Source organism: Lipotes vexillifer, unplaced genomic scaffold (genome assembly GCF_000442215.2).
Source record: "Lipotes vexillifer unplaced genomic scaffold, Lipotes_vexillifer_v1.1 scaffold2189, whole genome shotgun sequence".
Lineage (NCBI taxonomy): Eukaryota > Metazoa > Chordata > Mammalia > Artiodactyla > Lipotidae > Lipotes > Lipotes vexillifer.
In genome coordinates this window covers 72056-99620 of record NW_006789336.1, presented here as the reverse complement: position 1 = coordinate 99620, position 27565 = coordinate 72056, and the positions used below count along the sequence as shown (strand labels likewise).

The following is a 27565-nucleotide window of genomic DNA, read 5'->3' as shown; positions in this document are numbered from 1 at the left end:
ATTACCAATATTGTACCTGCAAATGACTTTGTCTTTTTAATAATTCCTTTCTCTTGCTGCTACTAATGGCAGAATACACACGTAAAAAGGTCATATATCGGCTTGGTGTAGCACCATATGCTTTACAAGACTTGTGGATTAATAAAAATGATTTTAGAAAATCAGGATCAACTAGAAAGAGAAAAAAAATGACTTAATGTAAATACCTCAGTGAATAAAATCAACTTCTAATGAATTTTCCAAGCAGAACCCTGAGAAATATTCTTGCATCCTTCTTCTTCCTTGCATGCAACAGCCATTACATAACCAAGTCCTCTTTAGATTACCTCCTAATATCTCCCCAAGTCCATTCCTTCCTCTTAGATTAGAAGGCAATAGCCTTCTATACTGGTCTACAGTACCTCTGGTTTCTCTACACCAATCTATTTTTCATAACTCAAGAAAGGGGTAGACGCAGAGACTTATGTTTCTAAAACAAGCCTCTGGTTACATCTCTACCAAAAATCTCTCAATTATTCCAAATCACCCACAAGTCAGAATCCAAATTCCTTCTTTAGCATGACATGGAAGGCTCTTCCTTACCCGACCCTGCCTACCTTTTTCTCTTCATCTAGTACTCTACTATTTATTATATCCTATGTCTTAGCCCTTCAGGGTATTTATAGTTCCATAAAAATGCCTATTTTATTTCTTCAAGCCTTTTCCATGCTAGTCACTCTAACCAGAATGACCTTCCCCAAACTGCCTGTCTGGGCAATGTGCATTTCCTTTAGTATCTGCTAGGTAGAGGCTTTACTTTCCAATGTACTTCATATAAACTTCTACCATCACTTATCCTGCTATAGCAAAATTTTATGTTTAGATATAACATATTTCTTGCTATCACTAGATTATCCTAAGTCATCTCCAGTATAGAGTCTAGTACCTAATATAAAACAAGTTCAATAAATATTTAATAATTAGATGATTAGATTAAATAAATGAATAAATATGCTATGGTATAAAAGAAAAAGACCACAGTCAAAGTTAATGTGGAAATGGAGAAAATAATGAGAACATTATAGTTAAGAAAATATTATGTCCATACTCAAAGAATCATAACACAGTTTTGCATATGAATTGAGTGCTTTGACATATCTAAGTGATAAGCTAATATGAAAAGTTTAGGCTATTAGCCCAAAACCCTATATAAGTAAGTCCTTTAGATCATTTGGGTCAAAAATGTAAATTTCTAATGTCTTAATTTTAAACAACAGATATGCTGTTAAGTCCTATATGAAATGACATAAACATTAGTTTTAAAAAAAGAGGGCTTTAAAGTTTAGTTTGCATCAAAAAACCTAACTTACTTAGTTTAGCATTATTCCAATTCATAATCATCATGAATCTTTAATGGATCTATAACATTAGAAATCAGGAATTATTTCATCAATAAAAATCAGATAAAATCAATTTCATCAAAATACTACCTGAATTTTTTTTCTTTTCTTCTTTTCTTTTTTTGTCACTATATTTTTCTTCACCACCTGTTTCACTGAATAACATTTCAGGTATCTAAAATAGGAAGAGCATTTCTTTAAACCTCAATTCAGTAGGAAAAAGTTTAAGTAAATCCAATATCAGAGGTTAAAAAACCTTTAACACACACACACACACACACACACACACACACACACCAAAAAAAGAAAAAAAAAACAGTCTCAATTGGACTTTTCTTCTAGGATTCTTTAGAGGACATTATTTCCTAGTCAAGATTTTGACACATATCAACCATTAATGTATTGCAAATTAATAGCACATAGGAAAGCTTCAACATCTTGCTTGAAAAATGATTAGATTTTTTGAAATGAAGAAAATCACATTTTTGATTGAATTAGAAAATAATCACAAATGCCATTTAAAATAGTAAAATAATAAAATAAATGTTTTATTTGGCATCAAACTAATAAAATGCCTTCATGGCATAAAGGAATAGGAAGGAAGCTTAGCTTTCTTAAATAAGAAATAACTAAAACTGAACAAAAATAATTTCATAATTGATAATTAATGTAACTGCCATCAACATAATTGATAATTCTAAAAACTATCTATTGTCTATAGCTAGGTTTTTGCCACTATCACAAATAAGAAAATAAAGTTTCATGAACAGACATCATCATTATTAAAGAAAATATTATAATATTATAAGAAGAATACTATTTTAAAATATACAAAAAAAAAATTTTAACTCTATTTCTGGGAAAAAGAAAATAAATAAGTAGAACTCTGAAATTTTAAAATTAAGCCAAAACCTTCAACTTCTTTCATCTGATACAGTTAACATTCCTAACAAGAGGAAGTACAAGTAATCTAGGTAATTAGGTCAAAAAATCATTTTCTGAATTTCTCAGACTGAATAAACCATTAAGCCAAAAGATTCCTTAACTAATGGAAAGTTTGAAAGTGCCATGGTTCTTGAGCCAAAGAACATTTTTTTTTTCAAATATGTTCACTGATTTCTGAAAAAACACTTAAGCAACTGTGAGAATATTTTAAATATACAGTTTTAAATCAATGGAAATTTGTTTCTTTGGAAACTTACTTTCTTTAAAAGTTTATCCCTTATATTAGTTAGCGGGATTGTGGTAATCATTTCACAACATATAAATACACAAAACAACATGTTGTATACCTTAAATATATACAATTTTATGTGTCAATTATACCTCAATAAAGTTGGGAGGGATGGGAAACATTCTATCCCTAAACGATATTCTACATTAGCAAAGTTTTCCTGCCTGGATTTACCCACATTCCCCTTTGCCTCCACTCTCCCTCCTTGGGGATAAAAATGGCACTTTTTAAAAAGAATTGAATAAGTATATTAACCCTATTAATTCCTATTAATACCCTGACCTCTCGATTCCTTGAATTCTTCTCCTTCTGTTTTCTATCACCTTTTTCCCGGCCACTCACCCTCACTTCAAAGGGTCACATCCTGATACCTTGTCATTAACAGCAACTGCAATCATTTCATAATCTCACTTTCAAACATCCCATCTCTTCTACCACTACACTCCTGTCTTCCCAGCTCATTCCATTTGCAATGTCAATCATCCTCAGACTCCACCAAGACCTACAATCTATTAATTTAACAACGTTTATACTGTCATTCACCATCTTCCTACCATAATTTCTCAGCTCCCTTGGCCTTCACTTGCTTTGTCATACTCGAGTAGCAAAGCAAAGCCCCAATCCTGGTTAAATGCAAGTCACCACCTGTTGAAGGTCTGCACCTATGAGTGCACATGTAACTGGAGAAAAAACACACAACTATGCTGACTGGCCTCACTGAACTTTATTATCACTAACCTCATGTGAACCCTTAATGCTACCTAGCTATTATACTCCATTCTCCTAAACCTTTCCCTCTTTCCCTCTTCCAAACTACTATTTTGCATATCCTCTAATATCTCTTCAAGACTCCAAAATCTGTTCCCTCTACTTTTCTCTCAACTGATAATCTTACCTCCTATTTCATTGGGAAAATAGAAACATCCAGAAGTGTCCAAAACTTCCCATACCACACTTGCCCACCTACTTGGAACTGTGCCCCTGTACTCTGCTTCCCTTCCTGTTATTATGGATAATGCTTCCATTCTACAAGCAAAGGCCTATCCTTAATCGTTTCATTTGTGCAATAGACCCATATGCTGTCTACTACCCAAGGATGTTGCTCTAGCAATTTTCCCCTGTCTTTCATGTAACATACATGTTTTGCATCTTTTGTGCATTCCCAACAGTGTATGAAAATGCTACAGTTTGTCTTAACTTAAAATTTTTTTTAAAAAGAAAGAAAACATTTTAACCCCCACTTCCTCCAGTTACTGATCCATTTTTATCTTCTACTTTATAACAAAATTCCTCAAAAGAGGTGACCATATTCACTCTCCACTCTTCTCATTCTTTCTGAAACACATTTCAATATGTTTTTTCTCCACTACTAACTGAAACTGCTTTATCAAAGTCACTAATGAACGCCATGCTGTTAAATGCAACGATCAGTTCCCAGGCCTTGTCTACCTTCAGGTGTCACCATTCATCCTTCCTCAATCCTTTGAAATGCTGTCTTCACTTGGCTTCTAGGCTTCACTTGTCTACACGCTCTCCTGCTTTCCTATTTCCCAAGCAGTTCCTTCTCAGTATCCTTTGCTGGTTCCTGTTCTTCATCTCAACCTCTTAATGTTGAAGTGCCCCAGAGTTCGGCCTTTGCATCTCTCCTCTCTTTGCCAACATTCACTTCCTTAGTGATATTTTTTCTCACAGCTTTAAATGCCAGCTATACTCTGATAATTCCCACAATCTTACCTGTATGCCTGACCTTTTCCCCTGTTCTCATATATCCAAATGTCTTCTCAATCTTCCAACTCAGATGTCTAACACCTCATATTTCACACATCTAAAACTGAAAGCCTCATATTCTCCTCCCAAAATGTTCTTCTCAGAGTCTCCCCTCAACTGACAGGTATTCCATCCTTCCAGGTGCTCAAGCCAACAGACTTGGAGGTATCCTTAACTCCTCACTTTCCCTTACACCTCATTACAATTTGTCAACAAATCTTATCGTTTCTACTGCAAAACATACCCAGTATCTACCACTTCTCACCACCTCTACCACTACATCCTGAAAGCAAGCCATCCTCGTCTCTCGCCAGATTACTGCAATAGCTTTATGACTGCTTCCTCCTTGTCTTCTATGGTCTATTTTCAGCTCAGAAGCCAGAGTATTACCATTAAAACATTAGAATAGTTTTGCTCAAAAGCCTCCAAGGGATCCCTTACTTGTTTCCAGGAAAGCCAAAATCCTTATAAGAGCGTCCAAAGCCCCACCCTAACCTTTCTCTTACTTCACTGACCTCATCTGCAACTACTCTCCCCCTTGATCGCTCTGTTACAAATGAACTGGCTTCTTGCTGATCCTCAGAATCACCAGGCATGCTCTCATCTCAGGTTCTTCACCTAGAAAGCTTTCCCCTCAAATATCCCCCAAAAGAATGTAAATTCCATGAGGGCAGGGACTTTTGTCTTTTTCTCTGCTATATCCCCAATATATAGAATAGTGGCATGTATTAGGCACCCAATAATTACTACTTCTTAATGAATACCTCTTGTTCATTGGCCTCCACAGACTAGAATAACTTTCCTCTCCTTTACCTACTTACTGAAATCTAACTAAAATATCATCTCAACTCTAAAACCTTGTCTATTATCTCAAATTACACTCCTTCCTCTGAATCATGACAGGCATTAGTCTGCACTTCTACTATACAAAAATAAAGAAATGAATGATTGGGAATATGAGTATCATTCAAAGAGACAATATTGAAAATTATTATTAATTCAAATGAAGCAATATAAAAGGCTTCCAGCTGAGACAGTGCTATCAGTTCACACTTTAAACTCATCCCCCTCTGAACACATATCATAGCAATGACAGATTTTTTAAAAAGCATCTAAATTTTAATTTAAACAACAGCTAATATTATTGCTGTGATATTTTTATCATAAGCTAGCCTATAATAGGCTAAGTAATGAAATGCATAAAATTTTTAAAGTACAATAATATCTCTGTGGTCCTTAATTAAGAACATAATCTTCCACCTAAAATTCTATACTCAACTAAACTATCAAATACAAGAGTATGAAAAAAAGAGTTATTTTCAAACTTATGCGAGATTTTCAGTGCCACAATTAAGGTAATATTATAATAAACACCAAAGGGAAGTTGTGACAATCAATAACTTTTAAAAAAATGTGCTTACTTTTTACTTCCATATTTAAACATTAAACTTACTTTCTTCATACTGCTATCTGACCAACCCTCCATCCACAACACCTGGCATTTCTTATGCAAAGCAGGATTACTCTCACAGTTTATTATGAAGTTTAAATTTGCAGAATCCATTATCAAGACAATATGCAAGTTTTGTTGAATTCCTAAAAAAATAAGAAAATTATACTCTTGGAATATTACAATAATAATAATTGAAGAAACCTATATATGGTCTGGTTTTATGAAATTAAAATGTTTTGAAATGGGATGGTAGGAGCTGTTTATAAAAAGAACAAGCTATGAAACAGTATTACAGTATAATTTTTATTTTGGTTAAAAAATACGTGTGTGTGTGTGTGTGTGTGTGTATGCTAGGATAAAAGATCCAGAAAGGTATGATACTGCTGTTACTTTTCAAACATGACACTGGATTCTATTTTGTAATTTTTCTTTCAAGGATTTTTGTTTCAATATTCATAAGCAAAACTGATCTCTGGTTTTCTTTTAGGAGAAATACCTTTTCCTTCTTTCAGTGTCAATATCATTTTCCCTTTGTATAAAGGATTTTGGACACTTTCCTTTATTTTCTATGTTCTGAAACAGTTTAAAATAGCATTGAGATGATCTGTTTCTTAAAGGTGTAGTAGAATTTCCCTGTAAACTTGAAGTGGACAGAAGGGAGGGTAGCTCTTTAACAACTGTCTCTATTTCATCAATAATAAATGTTCTTTCAGAAAAATAAAGATCAATGTAATAGTCACGTCTGGGTGCTGCCATCATTGCCTTATTTTTTGTTTATCAATTTTAGATATCTACAGTGCACATGAAACTACTTCTGTAGTAATCAAACTTTCTTTAGTTTCAAAAAAAAAAACACTACAGAGTCTGGCACAACCTAAATAGTTCAATAATTCTCTAAGATAGGAGGTACTAAAGCACAAATTTCACCACATGAAAACAAAAGCAACAAAGTAAATATTCCAAAGAACATTACCATACTTTCACCCTTCCCTTTCACTAAAATTTTGCTAACTTGTTTTTATTATAGGTTAGCCTTTAGGCTACTTATTTGCTAATGAGAAAATAATGCAAATTAAATGGTATTTATTTCATATGAAACATAGTTTAAATTGATTAACGAATTCTATGGCACTTACTATATGTGAAGTAATTGAAGACTGGTCCAAAAAATCCATCCTGTGAAGCCTGATCTTTAAGAGGCAATAGCAAGGGCTCTAATTCTTCAAGAGTGTAGAGTCCAGGAACTTCACCTACAGAACATTACATTTCTTTTGAGTTTTACCTGCATTACACTAATTCAAAACACATTTTACACACACAATGCTTCTTCTATTTTTGTATCAAATAATCTGATGTTATACAAGCTTTGTTTTCAAAAATAAACAAACCCTATCACCCTCTATATTATTCACAAATCTACATCTATAGCCTTCAGTTGATTAAGCAAACCATTAAAGACAGTTCATAATCTAGCCATCTATCTGCTTTTCCAAGTCCTTCTCTACCCCAACCCCACAAGACCTTGTATTCTAGCCTCAATGAACTTCTTTGTGTTCCAAAAATTTAATGAAATACTCCCTCTTCCTGGAATATTATACCCACAGTCTTCCTCTGCCCCTTATCTTCCCCTAATATTACTGCTTATCCCTCAAGACACTACTTTGTCAACTGCTATGTCCATGAGACTTTCCTGAATACCCACATGGTAGGTAAAGCACTCTTTTCTCTTGTGTATAGTATCCAAACATCACTGTTTAGCATTTACTACATCATTTAATAATGAATGAATTACTTCCCTTTCCTGCCCAATTAGATTCTGAATTCCCGGAGAGCGAATATTTGATCATGATCAATATTAACCTTAGGGCATTCTTAGAAAGTATCTAAAACATAAATATTTGTTAAATAAATGAACAAACGAATTATTAAATGAATGAATGAACTTGTACTAGAAATCAGGAGAACTAGTCATGGCCTGCTACTATACAACAGAATGATGAAAGTCAAATCAAAGGTGATTAAGACTATAAGAATTTGATAGAGGGCTTGAAGCTTGTCTTGTTCACCACCATAAATCCAGTTATTTAATAAATATTTGTTAAACCAACATGTTTGTAGTTCACAAGAAACTGTAAGATTAAATGAAAATTCTTTTGCTGCATTCATGTAGAGCCCAACATAGTTTGAATCCCTACTTTTCTTTAGGCTCATCTCAGAGATACCAGACTGCTCCCCAACCACCAAGGATGTACATATTCAAATGCATACACACATAAATGTGCTCTATGTCTTCCTCTAAATTTCAGCCATACCAAGATACCCTTGATTTCTTAAGTTTGGTAAAGAAAGCTAGCTCTATTTACATACTCTATAGGGAATAATAATTTGAAATATAAAAAAGAGACAAAAAGGCCTATTGAGTACTTTCTCTGAAAGTATTTTTCAAATACTTTTCTTGCCAAAAACGTTGTCAAAATTTAACTTTACCAAAATTTAGCTTTATTTATGATTTTTGCTATTATATCTTGATAAAAAGACCAATTTATCTTACAATAAAAATAATTACTGGGTTAATGCTTATCTGGATGTTTGCTTTCATAAATTAAAACCAAAACAAAAATACAAAAACCCTGTATATATCTGGCCTACAAGTTTATCTCAGCCAAAATGAACAAGGTCTCCATCTAGTGACAATTTAAGCAATATGCAAGAATGTGCACCTTAAAAATCAGAAGAGATTATTTATAAAAAGGGCCGCAAACACTTCAAGCTTGCTCAAGACATACCACTTTCACTATACCATTTCCTTTCACTTTGACAGAAATTGACCTACCACTTGTGTAACTACAGTCTTTCTCATTTGGGCACTAAAGTGTAGATACCTCACTTTATAAATGTTTCCTTCAACCAAAGCTGTTAAATTCTGAAAAAAAAAAAAAAAAAAAAACTATTTTATCCCAGAGTCTACCTAGCAGGATACAAAACAAGTATTTATTAAAACCTGAGTGGAACATGAGCATCATGCAAATTTTGTCCTCGGGTCCCTAGAATGGAACAATTCATATAGTTGAAACTAGCTTTTAACAAGGTTTACTTTGTACTTAAGTACCAAAATACTTAGTCCAAGTTTAAAACGAAGCTACCTCATACCAATTCTACTAACAGTGGTTATGCATTATAAGGAGATTATAATAAACTTCATAAATTCTTCAGAAAAGGAAGAATTGCAGGAAATTGCAGGTATTCTCCTCAGGAAATCACCAAAAAGGTCAGGTGGCTCCAGAGACAACAAGAGTATAACACAATTCGAGAAATATGAGACCTCATATATCTGAAATATATCTGCTATTATATAACCACATTTAAGGCCATATTATAATTATTCAATTATTCCATTAATGATGGACAGTGAGGTTCTATCAAATTTTTATTACAAATTATACTACATATTTCCTTACATACTAGTTCTTTTATTTCTATAGGTTAAATTTCTACACATAATATAATTTCTGTATCAAAGGGTATAACACATTTTTTAAATTTATTTATTTATTTATTTTTAGCTGTATTGGGTCTTCGTTGCTGTGTGGCGGTCTTCCTTTAGTTGCAGGGAGCAGGGGCTATTCTGAGGTGGCTTCTCTTTTTGCGAAGCACAGGTTCTAGGCACGCAGGCTTCAGTAGTTGTGGCTCAAGGGCTCTAGAGAGAAGGCTCAGTAGTTGGGACACACGGGCTTAGTTGATCCACAGCATGTGGGATCTTCCTAGACCAGGGCTTGAACCCGTGTCCCCTGAATTAGCAGGTGGATTCTTTTTTTTTTTCTTGCGGTACGCGGGCCTCTCACTGTTGTGGCCTCTCCCGTTGCGGAACACAGGCCCCGGACGTGCAGGCTCAGCGACCATGGCTCACGGGCCCAGCCGCTCCACGGCATGTGGGATCCTCCCGGACCGGGGCACGAACCCGCGTCCCCTGCGTCGGCAGGCGGACTCTCAACCACTGCGCCACCAGGGACGCCCGAGCAGGCGGATTCTTAACCACTGCACCACCAGGGAAGCCCGGTAATAACACATTTTTTAAATAAGTACTGGTTGATAACTTTCCTAAAAGGTTATAACTTATAATAGTCCCACCAAAAGTGTGTAAGAGAGCCAATTTTTCAGTCTATTCATCAATATTCAATATTTAATCATCATTTTTATATAATTCCACAATCTCTTGGTTTTATAATAACAGGGTTTCTCAGTTCTCCTGCTCTGAGAGTGTTTCATGTTTAATCCTATGTCACTTTAATAAAAGCTATGCCAAGTGTTCTCTGAAACGTAATTTTATATAAGATCACTTTGCTTGAATAAGTTTTACATTACTTTTTCTCTTTAAATAGAACCCATTTACTTGCCTGAAGACAAAAGGCTATTGATCATCTCCAAAAATGTAGGATGTACAAACTGATAATCCTCAAGAAGTAAAACTACTTGTTGTGCTTCAATACCTGCAAGATGTAGCACCTGCACAATAAGAAAACACATTTTGGTACCCATTAAATATTTTTGGCACAGGTAAAAACTTTCATTCTGTATGTAAACTAAGTTGTTTTTATTGATTGATATTTGAGTAATCAAAATTTAGCCATATAGTCTAGAAAGTAAATCCACTGAATAATCAAAATTTAGCCATATAGTTTGGAAAGTAAATCCAGTTCATAAACAAATACTACTGGGAGGAAATTTAATTATTTTACATCTAGGACATTAAAAGCTAGAGGATAATTTTTAAATACACCTACATATGTCCTAAATGCCATCTTTTTGTTTATCTTACCTATTCATATAACATCCCATAATCTGGGGTGCTGAGAGCTAAAAACATAATTTTGTAACAATTATGGAGAAAACAATCATCAAAATTAAAATAAAGACTATGTTGCATATCAGAGATCTAAAGGTCTTTAAAGGCTTTTAGAATAACTAACTGTGATTTAAAACCAAATAAAACAAAAGACTGTGAGTCACTCACATGTTTGAGATCATTTTTGAACTGCTTCAGTTCATATCCCCTGGAAATCTTTGGTGAAAACAGCACTGCTCCATGCATATGACTGACTAAAGAAGTGATGGTCCGACGACCTACACCACTGCATCCTGCTAACAGAAGTGAACCTCCAGGAAAACTCAGCACTCTGTCTATCCTAGACATATATTCCAGGACTTCTTGGAAAAGTAAAATATCTAAATTCTGGTTATCTCGTCCATAATGAATAAGACCCTTCAAAAGATCACAAAGCGTATTATATAATTAATATAAGTCCAAATTACATAATAAAATGTTAGTTATCTAGATTAAGAGATTATATTTTTGGTGCCCTCAAGAAAAGGGGTTAAGTATATTCATGTTGTCTCACACTCTTTTATCTATCCAGTAATCCAGCTTTATGGCACTTTCTAAGGAAAAATTTACATGATGTCAAACAAGTTCATGGGTCCACAACAGTCAGTTACTTTTGAACACCATTAATATAACTAGTAAAAAGCAGTGTAAGACCGCAGGTTAATTATAAAGACTTCAAAAGCTCTCAAATTTTTACCACTTGTTACACATCAAATCAGTGTGCACAGACTATAAAACAATCCCCAAACCCTCAAAACGTACTGCCTAAAGATATTTTGTGAACTCTTGTTCTTACACACAGCTCAGCAATGAACCAAAAGCCCACAAAGAGGTAGTATGCCCTGCCAGGAGCTATGTGATAGAGTGAAGAAAGAGAGAAAGGACAGCTTTCACATACTTAACAACTTTCGCACATTCCCAAACTTTGCAATATCCATTCCAGGCAAACAAATAAATTTACTAGACCATGAAAGACTTTTCTTGATATAAAATCCATACTAACTTCCACTATAAATATTAATTTTTAAAGTAATCATATATAATACTTTCTTCTTATTATAATTAATCTCAAAAACAAAACAAACAAAACTCCATAGGACAGTGCTACTAAAAGTTTCAGTGAACCAGCAGCATCAACATCATTTGGAAGCCTCTCAGAAATTTGGATTCTCTTCTGATTGTTTTCAGATTCAGATTAGTACCTATTGAATTCAGATTTCTCCGGATGGGACCCAGCCATCAATATTTTCTGGTTCTCAAAGTGATTCTAATGCTCACTAAAGTTTGAGACCACTGCTCTAGAATGAGAAGTTAATATTATATTAACTGTTATTATAATATTAGCAGTTATATTTCCCAATTAATATTAAGCCTTTTTAATAGTTCCAACCTCAGATACCTTTTTCCAGCATGTATCCTAGCAATTTTACACTAATCTGTGTAAGTGCATGTGCACCTACTTAGATCTGCCACATTGGGCTAAATTCCAAAAGATACGAACCGGTTTTGTCTATTCTAAGATCTTTCACTTCATGCCCTCAAAAAACTTACAATAAATATTTTGAAAATGGCTTTAATCATAACCAAATCCCAATTCAAATTCATTATTCATATTATACCTTTTTAATAACATCCTTAAGATCTGCAGAATTTAGTTTTCCAAGTGGTTTTCCATGTGGAGGCAAAGGTTGTCCTGGGGCTGACCTTATTCCTGAATTATGTCGAGCTCCCCATGTAACATAGAAATTATCTGTAGAAATGAAAGATATTTTTGTTTTATGTGTGTTAATCATAATGGGAGCATCAGTAGATCTATTTCACACTAAACTGTTTTTAACTTAATTAGTCCAAATAAGAACATCCCCAGAAAGGCAAAGATTAATTACTTTGAATTGGCAAATAAATAAAACAATCTCAAAATTATTCTTGAAAAAGAACACAGATTTACTAATATCATCAAGAGCCCTGACTTCTAAAATAAAAGAAAAATTAACCAAATTTTAATTAGAAAATAAAAATCCCACAAACTTCCCGTAAATTTATCTACAGCAGTGTTCCTGTTACCACACAAGGAAAATCTGTTCACCATTCTATTGAAGCTTTCGCCTCCCAATTCCTCTGGAAGACTGTTCCATCAGTATCCTCCTTGTCATATGCTGCGCTCAGCAAACCTTCCCTAGACCCCAAGCTACCTCATGTTCTTCTTTCCTTCTCCATCATATTTCTCACATTATCTTCTACTTGCCAAAACCACTATACTAAACTCTTATTTGGGAACAACAATGCTACCCTAATTGTGAAATCCAAACCTTCCTTGTAGTCATTATCCCAATATGACTTGTGTGCATCTCCTTAATGGAGCTTTTTTCCTTGAATCTATATTACCATGCTCATCAAGCCACAACCACTACTCCTTTTCAGTTTTCTATTTATCCCTTATATATATATATATTTTTTTTTTTTTTTGGCGGTATGCGGGCCTCTCACTGCTGTGGCCTCTCCCATTGCGGAGGATGGGCTCTGGACGCGCAGGCTCAGCGGCCATGGCTCACAGGCCCAGCCACTCCGTGGCATGTGTTATCCCTTATATTTTTATTTTCACTGGGATCCAAATTCAGCCTATTATGCTTTAATTCTAAATACTCCCCTGGAATTATTTAATCTTATTCTGTGGATTAGATTATCAACTATCTAAATATACACCAAAAACCGATTCACTACGTATCTCTAGGCAAGTCTCCCAGCTCTAGTCTAGTCCAATATTTCCAATTGCTTAATGACATATAACTCATGCATTCATTCATTAAACACTTATCTATCACAGACCTCTATTTAAACATTGTACTTCCTGTTAGAGATAAGTAATGGATAAGACAAACATAATTTCTGCCCTCACAGAACTGATAAACTTTATGTAGATTCCCAAAAGACACTCAAAAAGCTTGTAAACATTCAAACACACGCATAAAACTGAACTCATTATCTTCATGTCTCATCATTTCTCAGCTGGACTACTGCAGCATCCTCCTACCTCATATCCCTGCTACAAGCCTTTACCCCATCAAATATATCCTCACTGCTACTAGAGTAACAAACACGAAAACAAAATCTGATAGTACCACTGCACTCCAATATCACATATAGCTTCCCACTGCCTTAAAAAAAAAAACTTTTCCTAATCAAGGCCCTTTGCAATTTGGCTTCAATTTGGCTCCACTGACTGCTTGAATCTCTTATCTCCCTCTGTACTCCAATATATATCCCAGTTTTCTCAAACCTCTGATTCTTTGCATATGCTTTATCCTTTGTCTGGAATGCTCTTCCCCTCTTCTTCACTTAATTGTATCCTTTAAGATACAGTTTGATTTCCTGCAATTGCTCCAAAAAAATTAAAGTCTTAGGTGTTAATCTAACAAAATACCTTATAGGACTTATGCTGAAAACTATACAACACTGATGAAAAAAAGCAAAGAGTATCTAAATAAATGGACAAATATATTATGTTCATGGATTGGAAAAATCAACATAATAAAGAGGTCAATTCTTCCCAAACCAATACACAGAACTAATACAATTCCTACCACAATCTCAGCAACATTGTTTATATATACAAGATTATTCTAAAATTTATATGGAAAGGCAAATAGCTAAAACAATTTTAAAGAAGAAGGAATCAGTCAATCGAATTTTAAGACTTATTATACAGCTACAGCAATCAACTCAGTGTGGTACTGGCAGAAGGACATATACATCAATGGAACAGAATCAGGGACCCAGAAACAGAGTTACACAATTAATTTTTGACTAACGTGCAAAAGCAATTCAAGGCAGAAAGGTAGCCTATTCAACAAGTGGTGGTGGAACAAGTGGACAACCATAGGCAAAGAAATGAACCATGACCTAAGTCTCACTCTTTACACAGAAATTCACTCAAAATGAACCACTGACTTAAAACATAAAACTATAAAATATTTAGGAAAAAATGGTGGAGAAAATCTTCAAAATCTAGGACTAGACAGAGTTCTTAAACTTGACAACAAAAAAATCCTTAAAAAGAAAAATTAGGGCTTCCCTGGTGGCGCAGTGGTTGAGAGTCCGACTGCCGATGCAGGGAACACGGGTTCGTGCCCCAGTCTGGGAAGATCCCACGTGCTGTGGAGCGGCTGGGCCCGTGAGCCATGGCCGCTGAGCCTGCGCGTCTGGAGCCTGTGCTCCGCAACGGGAGAGGCCACGGCAGTGAGAGGCCCGCGTACCACAAAAAAAAAAAAGAAAAAAATAAAAGAAAAATTAATAAATTGAGCTTCATAAAATTAAAACCTTTTTTAATCTGTGAAAGAGTCTATTAAGAAGATGAAAAGACAAGCTACACAGTGGGAGAATATATTTGCTAACCACATATGTGACAAAAGAATAGTATCTAAAATACAGAAAGAACTCTAAAAACTCAATATTAAAAGAAAATCCAATTAGAAAATGGGCAAAAGACACAGAGACATTTCACTGAAGAGGACATACAGAAGACAATCATATGAAAAGATGTTCAACTTCATTAGCTGTCAGCAAGATGCAAATTAAAACCAATATGACATATCAGTACACACTTATCAGAATGGCTAAAATAAGAAAATACTGACAACACCCAATGCTGGCACGGATGTGGAGCACCTGGATCACTCGTAAATTGCTGATGGAAATGTAAACTGAAATACAGCTACTCTAGACAACAGTGTGGCAGGATTTTTTTTTTTAAACTAAGCATACAAGTACCATTCAACCCTGCAATGGCATTTGGTGTGGAGAAAGTGGATCACTCATACATTTTCAGTGGGAATGTTAAGCCACTCTGGAAAAAAGAATGGTAGTTTCTTAAAAATCCAAACATGCACTTAATATAGGACCAAGCATTCCTGAGCATTTATCTCAGAGAAACAAAAATCTCCACACAAAAACCTGCACATAAATACCTACAGCAGTTTTCCTCTTAATAGCCAAAAACTGAAAACAACTCAGATGCCCTTCCACAAGTAAATGGTGAAAGAAATGGTAGCATGTCTAAATATAATACCTACTCAGCAATAAAAAGGAACAAACTACTGAAACACTCAAGAACCTGCATATATCTCCAGAGAATTATTGTCATTGAAAATAAGATTGTTGAAATGACAAAATTGAACACAGAAAAGATGGGTGGTTTCCAGGGGATGGAAGAGGAGTTGATCCATTTTAACTGTATCAATGTCAATATCCTGGTTGTGATATTATACTATTTTTGCCAGAGTTGAAAGAAAGCAAGTAAAAAGTACATGTGCTCTCTCTCTGTTAGTTCTTACAACTGTACGTGAATCTATAATTATCTCAAAATAAAAAATTTCAAAGTAACTTCCTCAAAAAGGAATTAGTCTCTACTCTTCTACACCCCTAATATCCAACATTTATCCCAAATATATTCAGAAAAGTTATATTAATTGTAAAACACTTCATGCTCTATTGTATTTACCAGTTTAACCATCTATTTGCATAAATCTTTGTGGCACCTAAACATATTAGCAATAGTTATCATTGTAAGCAAGGACTTTCACATCTGTATCTGCCATTAGATTACAAGTTTCTTAAGCACAAGAATGTATCTAGTTTATTTTTCAGTATCCAAAATTAAATTTTTAATTTTGGATACTTGAAATTTTTAAGCATCCAAAATTTTTCTTAATATTTTTTCTTAATATTCTACTATGTGGAAATCATATTTGCCTGGATCTAACATATATCAAGCCTGTATTTTTTTAAAAAATGCAACCCTTCATTAAAAAGTAAAATACTGAGAAAAAAATATTATTGAGTCCTACACAGGAGACTCTAAAAGATACCAAATTCTAGACAATTCAGATAAGACACTGATACTATCTAATGCCCAAAGGATATGTCACTTTCTTTGCAAGACGAGACACTATTAACTCAATTTTTAGACTGAGAAACATGGCAGCATTTTAGAACAAGAGCCTCTCCATGCTAAGCCATGAAAACTACACGCCACAATGACATAAAACCTCACTCAAAATCAAGCCAACTTTGAACTATTAACAGGCTTCTCTCAGCATTTCATCCTGTCCTAGGTTCTTTTGAACTTATTTCCTGATTCTAAAACTCAAGCAGCACCTAGAAAATTCCTTCTATCAATCTTAATATCCTTTTCACCTTCAAGACTCCCCTTGGCTTACGTCATTATGACCCTGGGACCAATATCAAATCTAGAAAGATACAACATAATGTATTATATGAAATATTTTTGAAGGCTTGCCTTACACTCTAATAGAATAGAAATTCATTTTGTAGCTTGAAAGCAGTTTTATTAGGAAAGAGTTCCATATTACAGTCATCCTCTGTCAAAGGCCTTTTCAACATGTTGATTTTCATTTTTTATGCATCACTCCCACAGCATTTCATAATGCGAATTGGTCATTAAGCAGTAATAGTTGCAAATGCAACATAGCTCCTTTGGTGCTATGCTTTGTTTATCATAATAATGGGTGAAGCTGATAAGAGGGTACATAAGAAGTTCTGTGCTAATGACGTTATGAGTAGTGACAGGAATGAGTCACTTTCTCAAGCGAAAGTTCATTATAATCAAATATGGATTTTCACTATGATCTTTAAATATCACACATATATGGCTATTTTTATTAGTAAAAGTCCTTCAGGAAATACAGTTTTGAATTGCAAATGTTAAACATTACGGACTGAACAACCATTTCCAAGAAAACAATTATCGTCATCATATTTTGTTTAGGACATAATTATTGAAATCTAGCAAAGAAGACAGAGCAGCCTATTACGGTAAAAACATTAAAATTATCCAAAGTTTTAGCGTTTTTGTTTTAATTAATTTTACTGAAGTATAGTTGATTTACAATGCTGTGTTAATTTCTACTCTACAGCAAAGTGATTCAGTAATACATATATAAATTATCCAAAGTTTTCATTTGTTTAGATATATGAAATCATGCTATCAGTAAGAAAAAAACTGAAAGTGCTCATAACTTTTATATATTTACATAAACTCTGTAACTATATTACCTGCCATATTGTCTAGTACATCTGAGCCCCAGTCTCCTTGAAACACTGATGTTAAAATACTGTCAAATAAATGAAGTTCCTTTGCACCAACAATTTTGTCACGAAATAAGCGCCGCGCTTCGTATGCTACAATTTCTAATACGTAAGCTAGAGGATGGTTTGAGGATCCTAAAAAAGGCAAAATTTTCTTTAATTATAATAAAATTCAAATGATTTTAAAATGGTCTGTTTCAACATAATATTAGAAAGAAAATGAGAATGAGAATCTACATACCATTATTTTGGCATCAGATAAATAGAATAAAGGGAAAAAGAGTTAAAATTCATTTTGTTAATAAGTTGGTAAACTTTTTTTATTCTTTAAAGGATTAAACTCTATTATCTCTAGTTGTTCAATAAAAATATCAATCCCCAAGAGCATATTAAGCATGCTTTGGCTACAAAGGAAAACAATTACATTTTTTTCTAAATCAAGTTTTAATAGTGACAATCATAGTTTAGGAGAGGAAGCATAATAAAATATCATAATTTTAATATCATGTTTAAATTTAATATTAACATTTTAATTTTTAAAATACTATAATTACAATACTAATTTATCTATTACAAATATAATATACAGCATACACACACACACACACACACACAATATGATATTCTAAAGAGAGATAAGTGATTTGAAATCATAAAAGCAAAACTTACCTCCTTCTAAATCATATCTGAATAAGCCAAGAACCCACTGGGTAAGGATGCAAGGAGTAAAGAAATAGTGGCTATAATCATCAACTGTAAATTTGGCCCGCACCTGAAAAAATATAGTAAATGATCTGTCTACTCTCTTAAATATATAATCATGCTATAAATTTTTCATCACCTTAAATTCATAGGAATGTCAATTTCTACCAGTGGCTGGAACTGTATTTCAATATTACTTATTTCCTCAGTTATCTTGTATTCTATATTTTATGCATTTATAAACAGTATCTAAGAGAGGTTGTTCATAAACTTCAACAAACTGCCAAAGGTTGTCCATGGAAAAAAATAAAATGAAAGGTTAAAAAGCCCTGCTAAAGAAAGGAATTCAAGGAAAGCTAACTTGAATTTTATAAAATGGTAGTTATAATTCCAAGGTGCTCATGGGTGTAAGACAGACCCATTTTATAATGCTGGGACCCACAGAGCTATCTTGTGTTCAAGAAATCATTGAACTTTTAACAAATCAAAGTGCCACAATTCAACATATAGCCAACGAGAGAAGAGCCTCTTCCTTCCTCTCTACGGATGGAGCTGCTGCTCTTATTCTGGCCTTGACTGCCTAACATTTGAATTAATTTAGAAAAACATAGCTTTATCTTTCCCCACTTCTACTCCAATACTATAAAAATCATCCCCCACAAACACTTCCATAACTTTCACATGCTATTCCCTTTACCCAAGAAGACCCTCTTTCACCTCGAGCCACTTTGTGAATTTCTCTTTATTTTTCAAAACTTAGACCACATTTCACCTCCTCTTAAAATTTACAATAGCCAGGACATGGAAGCAACCTAAGTGTCCACCGACAGATGAATGGATAAAGAAGATGTGGCACAAATATACAATGGAATATTACTCAGCCATAAAAAGAAACGAAATTGAGTTATTTGTAGTGAGGTGGATGGACCTAGAGTCTGTCATACAGAGTGAAGCAAGTCAGAAAGAGAAAAACAAATACCGTATGCTAACACATATATATGGAATCAAAAAAAAAAAAAAAGGTTCTTAAGAACCTAGGGGCAGGACAGGAATAAAGATGCAGACGTAGAGAATGGACTTAGAACATGGGGAGGGGGAAGGGTAAGCTGGGACGAAGTGAGAGAGTGGCATGGACATATACACACTGCCAAATGTAAAATAGCTAGTGGGAAGCAGCTGCGTAGCACAGGGAGATCAGCTCAGTGCTCTGTGACCACCTAAAGGGGTGGGATAGGGAGGGTGGGAGGGAGATGCAAGAGAGAGGAGATATGGTGATATATGTATATGTATAGCTGATTCACTTTGTTATAAAGCAGAAACTAACACACCATTGTAAAGCAATTATATGCTCCAATAAAGATGTTAAAAAAAAAAAATCTACCACACACAACAAAGCTATTCACTCCCTCTTCCATGCTATCTCTGTAACTGGTGCATATTGTTATTGATAGACTTACTACACTGTATTAATAGTTTATTTATATGATCAGGTCCCTCATTAGACTGTGTATTTCTAGGGAATAGTGACTCAGTCATCTTTGTATCCCTAGGACTAGCACTGGAAAGAGAAGGTACTCAATAAATATCTTCTGCATCCTTAATGCCTATTTTCAAGTATCACCCCACTTTATCAGAATATTTTAGACATTTCCGCACAGATAAAAGGAAAGAAATAAACATCAAGAACTACTCTCAGGTTTGAAGCCTGAAAGACAGAAACTGATAGAAGTCAGGAGAAAGATCTAGTTTTGGAAAGAAGATGAACCCCACTGTAAATAAACTAAATTTGAAATCAAAGCAGAATGACCATCTACTCACTGATTTATTCATTCAATATTTATTGGGTGTCTATTAGAAACTATGCCAGAAGATACAATAATGAATAACACACACACAAACATCTATCCTCACAGAGTCACTCTCCAGTAGAAAAGTATAATAAATGACAGGAAAAGAAAGCCTGAGCATCAACACAAATCAGGATTAAAGGTAGCCCTTTGGGAGTAATACCAATAGACATGAAAACTACAATGTAAGTGAATATATACCTGTTCATACACTTGTACCATAGATCCTGCTAAGAGATAAATTTTTGATGAAGAACCCCAAATAGTATGATTCTTCAGATTTTTATGTAGAACTGGTTTCAGATATGCTCCATAAATTGTCTGTAATTGCTCTCTTTCTGGGTAACTAAAAAAAAGCATATAAGAAGTTGAAATAAATCAACATTCTAAACTATTTTTTAAAGATTTTTTTAGATGTGGACCATATTTGAAGTCTTTATTGAACTTGTTACAATATTGCTTCTGTTTTATGTTTTGGTTTTTTGGCCGCAAGGCATGTAGGATCTTAGCTCCCTGACCAGGGATCGAACCTGCACCCCCTGCATTGGAAGGGGGTTATCCACTGATGTTTTGGTTTTTTGGCCGCAAGGCATGTAGGATCTTAGCTCCCTGACCAGGGATCGAACCTGCACCCCCTGCATTGGAAGGCGAAGTCTTAACCACTGGACCACCAGGGAAGTCCCCTAAATTATTATTTTAATGTTAAGTTATAGCAATGGTTTTCAAACTGTGTGGATTTCAAACTGTGTGGTTTTCAAATTGTAAGGCCTAAATACCTCCAAGGCCTAAATACCTCCAAATTGTAAGGCCTAAATACCTCCAATGTTTACTCAAGGGCTAAGGCCAGGCTTCACAGACCCTATTGTTACTTCAACTAAATCAGATCCCTAATTATCTGTTTTCAAATAGTAAGGATTCTAATAGAGGATTCCAATGAAATTACTTAAAAACCTAATTGTTTAAAAGACCACTGATCTTTAGAAAGGGCCAAAGGAAAATTCCGCTTAAGAAAAAGTATTTTGAATTAAGTATTTATAAGTATAAAAGTATTTTGAATTGTCTGTACAAAGAACAGTAATCCACCTTAGAACTACAGAAGTAGAAAACAACAAATAAAATCAACCTGTTTCTCCCTAAGCAAAATCTATTTCAGTACAGCTTAATTGGTTGCTGTAACATTTCTAAAAGAAGAATGCTAATAGACGGGGGCAGTTTAGCATGAAAGCACAAAAACAAGATTTTGTAAGGCAAAATAGAGGACCTAGCGTCATAAAATTCAAGTCCATGTAACAATTATGGACCATGGAGATGGATGGGTATGTTATGATTAATATTATAAGCCACTAAATGACCTAACTCTACTTTGTTAAAATTTAAATTCTTTTTTTAGTTATCTACATAAAATTTGATTGTATTTTTGCTTTAAATAACCCATAAAACATTTAAATCTAAAACCCACCATTCAGATTCCTGAGACTGACATTTAAAGACAATACAAAGCAGTTGTTTTGTTTCTAATATATAACAAGCATTGATTAAAGCCTTCATCACCCTAAATTACTGCCTACAGTTTAGGAAGGATAGGAAAAAAATAACATCAGAGCTTAAGTTTGACTATTTTTATATTCTACATTTTGAAGTAATATCATTAATATATACCTTTCATAAAATGCAATGTATGTCTCCCTAAGTCAAAAAAATCTTTTAATACAATGATACGTACTCTACAGCACAAAGACGAACAATAGAAGTAAATCTGGTAGTAAGCTTATGTCTTCCCAGTCTTCCTCCAGCTGACACAGAAGCAACAATTTGAATATTTTCTAAACCAACCCATTCCAAATTTTCATCATAAAATCCTTGATATGTCAATACCTATTTGAAAATAAATATATTTAAGTGTTTTATGCTTAAGATTTTCTAATCATGATATATTTTGCATAAAATTCAATTGTTTCCAAATGCAATCATCATCAGAAGATTATGGTTACTGGGAAATGGGGGGAAGACAAACTGGGAGATTGGGATCAACATATACACACTACTATGTATAAAATAGATAACTAATAAGGACCTACTGTATAGCACAGGGAACTCTACTCAATACTCTATAATGACCTATATGGGAAAAGAATCTAAAGAAGAGTAGATATATGTATAGGTATATCTGATTCACTTTGCTGTACAGCAGAAACTAACACAACATTGTAAATCAACTATACTCCAATAAAAATTTTGTTTTTAATTTTAAAGACTCTGTGTTCAATTAATGTTAGCTGAATTATCCTCATTTTTAAAATGCTTTTCAAATAAATGTTAAAATCCAGGTGACAGTATAAATCCCCCATCAATTGTCAAAAAAAAAAAAAGTGAAAGAGGGCTTCCCTGGTGGCGCAGTGGTTGAGAGTCCGCCTGCCGATGCAGGGGGCACGGGTTCGTGCCCCGTTCCGGGAAGATCCCGCATGCCGCGGAGCGGCTGGGCCCGTGAGCCATGGCCACTGGGCCTGCGCCCCCCGTCTGAAGCCTGTGCTCCGCAACGGGAGAAGCCACAGTGGTGAGAGGCCCACGTATGGCAAAAAAAAAAAAGTGAAAGAAATCAGGAAAAATATAAGGATAATATTTTTTCTATAAATATTTTATTATATTCTTCAGTTATATAGAAAAGCAAAATGCGAACCAAAATGAGTATATTAAGCTCTAATTTAGAATTTAGAGTTTCTAATGTGATGTAAATCACATAAAGAAAAAAATCTTCCACAGTGACTGAAGCATGACTGAGGAAGTCTAACTGCTCTCAGAAGAATGCATACCTAAAAGAATGAAGCAAAAACTTTCCCAGCTCCAGCACCATCCCCAGTTTCTGCTTTCCTCCATTTTTTAGGAATAAAGGGTAGGTAAATGGTGTAGGGTAAAGGTTGTTTTTACTCTTTCTGTCATATATCATCTTGATGTAATACTAATCTTTAGATGGAGGAAGATCAAAGAAAGTAGCCCTGGAACAAGTGTGAGATGCTTCAAGAGTTTAATTTCCATGACACATGCTAGATAAAACTAGCCCTAAAAAGGAAAGCAGATTTTCTATCTACAAGAAAAGTTAATGAAATTAAATTGTTTCCAATTATATCAAAACACTTCAAGTGATAAGACCCACCTGCTGCAGGAAAGCTACCAAAGTACTGGTCCCCCATTTATCAAGCTTGGGTAGGTTGATATCTTTTAAGTACAGAACAAGTCTCTCACAGTCTTTTGGTCTATACACTCGACCAGTATTAGTACTGATTACCATGCAAGTCTGGCTCAGTTTCTGCAGGAGATGCCGAGAAGTTGTTTGTGCACTACAGTGAACTGTAGCAATTTGAGTGGACCGGAGTTGGGAAAAGGCATACCTGAGCAGCATCCTGAGAAAGATATAAAACATTTGACTGCAAAAATGCAACCAATAAAATACTTTCTATATTCAATACAAAATTTCTATTTTTAAATATTTTAGTTTCTAAATTACGTATGATGTTTAAGGGAAAAGTGGTAAATATAGATATGGTTTCCATAACTATCCATAGCTATGAAGGTAAGCTTTCTAATTTTTAGACTGGAAAAAAAATTAATTCATATTTTAAGGCATTCTTGGGACTCTTTCAGCAAAAAAAAAAAAAAAAAATCACAGTTCACAGAAATAATTCAGTTTGCAAAAGTACACATAAAAAGTACTGTTTCCCCACAGGTGAAGGAAAGATTTTAAAATATTAAGTTCTCCAAGTTAAAAAAAATTACTATGACTTTACAGAATTGTTTAATTATTACTAGAAATGTGAAAATAATAATCCATATTTCCTTTATTTCCAAAAAACTACACTCAGGAGGCACTAAAAGAGGTTGAATTCCACTGAATTAAAAGCTATTTTTAAATAGCTAACTTCAAGATTCATTTTTTATAACTACAGCATATAGTAGTTTGCGAGTACATCAGGTATTCATTTTTTATGATTGTACGCACAGATTCTTTTTAAGAGTATCTTCTTCTAATTCCATTGGAAAACACATAACTTGGCAGAAAAAAGGACATATTTTTCTCTGTAGTCATATTATCTTTACAAGTAGTGACAATAAAGAGTCCTTCATGAAAATGTAAATGCTACTTTAACCAAAAAAAAGGTAACAAAAGCTGTTAAATCATTTTAAAAGAGGAGAGAAGCATAAATCCACAATATGCACCTCGATTAACATTTTTCTACTCTTACCCTTTGCCACATCCTTCTGGTCCGACAAGAATAAATGGCTGTTTAGTATCAGAACTTAACCAAGGTTTGAAATAATCTAGACCTCGTTGCATGTCAGGAGTCTGAATGACTGGAAGGGTTTGGCTATTACTGAAATCATCAGCAGTCAAGTTTTCTGGCTTCTTCAGCACATAAGATGCTAATCGTCCTCTACTCGAGTCATAGTAGGTGTCCATTGGTTTGTGAGGGTCCGGAGGAGATTCTCGTGCCCAATTAAAAACCTTAAGAGGAAAAAGTTGTGATAGGTTTTCATATACAGTGCTCCAAACACAGTATGTGAAATTTTAATTCTTTAAAGTAAATGCTCCAAAGAGAATCATCTTACTTTAAAAAAAGTTCACATGCACAAAACTCACCTAATATCCTTAATAATTATAGTAACATTTTATCTGAAATATTACTCTCTGAATGATCATTCAAGCAAATAAAAGTCATCTGGTTCACACATATGTTGTATAAATATATTCAACTTTTAAATGAATTCTTATGAACGCTGAATTACAAATTGTACAATGTAGGACTCCTAGACCTTTCATTTCCAGTACATTTTGGTACTGAACATTCCACTGTCACCACCACTGCTCTCAACTTGTTATTTCTTACACAAAAAACTGTTATCTGCACAGATACACAGCAGAGAGTTAGCCCCTAATGCCACTCTTCAACAGCTTTATTCTAAACTTTGGCAATAAAACGTCTGCTTAAAAGCAGCATATAATATGACATTGAGTGGTAGCAATGAGAAGCATCTGGTAACAGAGGCAACAGAACAGCCATGGAAAGAAAAACAGAACAGAGAAAGCAATAAATGGTGATATCAATGAAACAAAGTGATAAAAATGCAGAAACATAATGTTGGAGCCAACCCAAAGGAATATGTGTTCAAGTATTTCAACAGAGGCCAATAGGAAGAAATTCCTTAATATGTAAAATTTAGTTTTATAATCGTGGCTGAAATATACCTTTGCATTTAATAAAGAAAAGATTTATAATGATTACTCCATCCAAGCATTCCTAACTGCTAAAACTCTTCTGGTTAAAAAAAATGATTAAAAATATGTTATTTTAAGATTAAAAATGAATAAAATAATTATATTTATTTACACAGCTAAGTATCAAAAATATCTAACAAAAAAGGTATAGTCAGAACTTTAGCCTATTAAATATTAATTTATAAAATTTTACTATCATAAAATATCACAAACTAGTTCAATCAAAGGAGAAAATAAATATACATGTACCTATGTACTTATACAGACGGTCCTCAACTTACAATGGCTCGACTTAAAGATTTTTCAAGTTTACAATAGGGCAAAAGTGATATGCATTCAGTAAAAACCGTACTTTGAATTTTGATCTTTTCCCAGGCTAGCAATAATGTGGGAAGATACCTTCCTGTGATGCTGGGCAGTGGCAGTGAGTGGCAGCAAACTGCAGCTCGGGCAGTCAGCCACAAAATCACCAGGGTAAACAACTGATATGCTTACAACCATACTAGTTTTCACTTTCTGTATAACAGTCAAGAAATTACATTCTATTTGACACTTTATTATAAAATAGGCTTTGTGTTAGAGGATTTTGCCCAAGTATAGTCTAATGTACGTGTTCTGAGCACTTTAAGACAGGCTAGACTAAGTTATGATATTTGATAGGTTAGGTGTAGTAAATGCATTTTCGACTTAGGATATTTTCAACTTATGATGCTTTTATCTGGATGTAACTCCATCATAATTCGAGGAAGATCTGTATATAAATGCATTATTATTGTATTAAATGCATAATTTCAAAATTTTAAAGTTCTATACCAAGGATCAATGAAAATTGACAAAAAATGTTGACTAAACATAGGCTTTAAAATGTGTATTACCTCTTTGGTGAATTCCCGACGTGACTTCATGTTCAGATTTCCACCCAGCCCCCTTATGAGATTAATAATAAATTGATCATGATCTCTGCATCCATGTAGATGTGATAAACCATTCATCACAGTCCCAACCAAACTTGTTTCTACCACATAGTCATTCTGTTGATTGAAATCCATGTTACAGACAAAAGGTAAATATTAACCAGTAAATTAGAACCATACACAGATTGATGTTTACTTATCTTTCCAAGGATCATCTTTAAATTAATCCCCTTACTCAAGTTATAGAAAGTTTAGATTTCAATTTATATATATAAACTTTGAAAATAAAAAGTAATCATAAAAACACAATTGTGTATTTCTAGCTGAAAGTGCTGGATTCCTCAAATAGATACACTGTTTGTTTACTTCCTAAACCTGAAGAATATTAAAAAAAAATAAGGTAAATCAATGAGCATTGGTCTAAAAGTAATAGTCCCTCATTTCCTCTTGCTGATAGAAAAGAAGCTAGAGGTAAGGGCTAGGTTAATGGCTCTGGACAAGAAAGGAAAGTAAAAGCAGGCTTAAAAACAATTTGGAACCTTTCTCTACACAGAATTTTAAAATGAAACTTTTGGACTCCGGTGGTGTAGATGATTTTGATCTGTGGGCCTCTGGGGCCCTGTGTAACTGCCAGGGAGTTAGAAGGGGAAAGCGTTCTCATTCTTTCTCTAAGTATTTGCTGAGAACCAATTATGCATTAGGATCTGCATGTGGTGCTAGGTATTTTTTTTAAAAGGTGAATTAAACAGAGCCCTTGTCTTAATGGAAGTCAAGTCTAGTAGAGGATATGGTTAACACATTGTGGCAGAAGCTATAGAGCAGAGGAAGAGTGTATTCTGAGAAAGGATAACTCAGATTGCGGGCTCAAGGTCTCTTTGAAAAAGGTGACATTTAAGCTAACATTAAAAGAATGAGATCTATCTGACATGCAGAGAACACAGCATATGCAATGGTAAGCCATCGGTGCAGTTAAGGAATTAAAAGACGCTTATGCCTGAGTAAGCAAAGGAAGAG

General features: G+C 34.2%; 1 protein-coding gene across 1 annotated transcript in view; it reads right to left on the bottom strand.

Moving 5' to 3' along the window:
* DYNC2H1 (dynein cytoplasmic 2 heavy chain 1) overlaps positions 1 to 27565 on the bottom strand; it is a gene marked incomplete at both ends in the record, with an annotated part of 341923 nt that overhangs the window by 242770 nt on the left and 71588 nt on the right. Inside the window, 14 exons of the mRNA XM_007462583.1 lie at positions 17 to 171; positions 1470 to 1554; positions 5834 to 5976; positions 6970 to 7083; positions 10228 to 10336; positions 10845 to 11093; positions 12335 to 12465; positions 17787 to 17954; positions 18489 to 18591; positions 20570 to 20714; positions 22092 to 22243; positions 23520 to 23766; positions 24607 to 24866; positions 26513 to 26668. Of these exons, the coding sequence (XP_007462645.1) occupies positions 17 to 171; positions 1470 to 1554; positions 5834 to 5976; positions 6970 to 7083; positions 10228 to 10336; positions 10845 to 11093; positions 12335 to 12465; positions 17787 to 17954; positions 18489 to 18591; positions 20570 to 20714; positions 22092 to 22243; positions 23520 to 23766; positions 24607 to 24866; positions 26513 to 26668 (2217 nt within the window). The remainder of the gene's footprint in view (positions 1 to 16; positions 172 to 1469; positions 1555 to 5833; positions 5977 to 6969; positions 7084 to 10227; positions 10337 to 10844; positions 11094 to 12334; positions 12466 to 17786; positions 17955 to 18488; positions 18592 to 20569; positions 20715 to 22091; positions 22244 to 23519; positions 23767 to 24606; positions 24867 to 26512; positions 26669 to 27565) is intronic.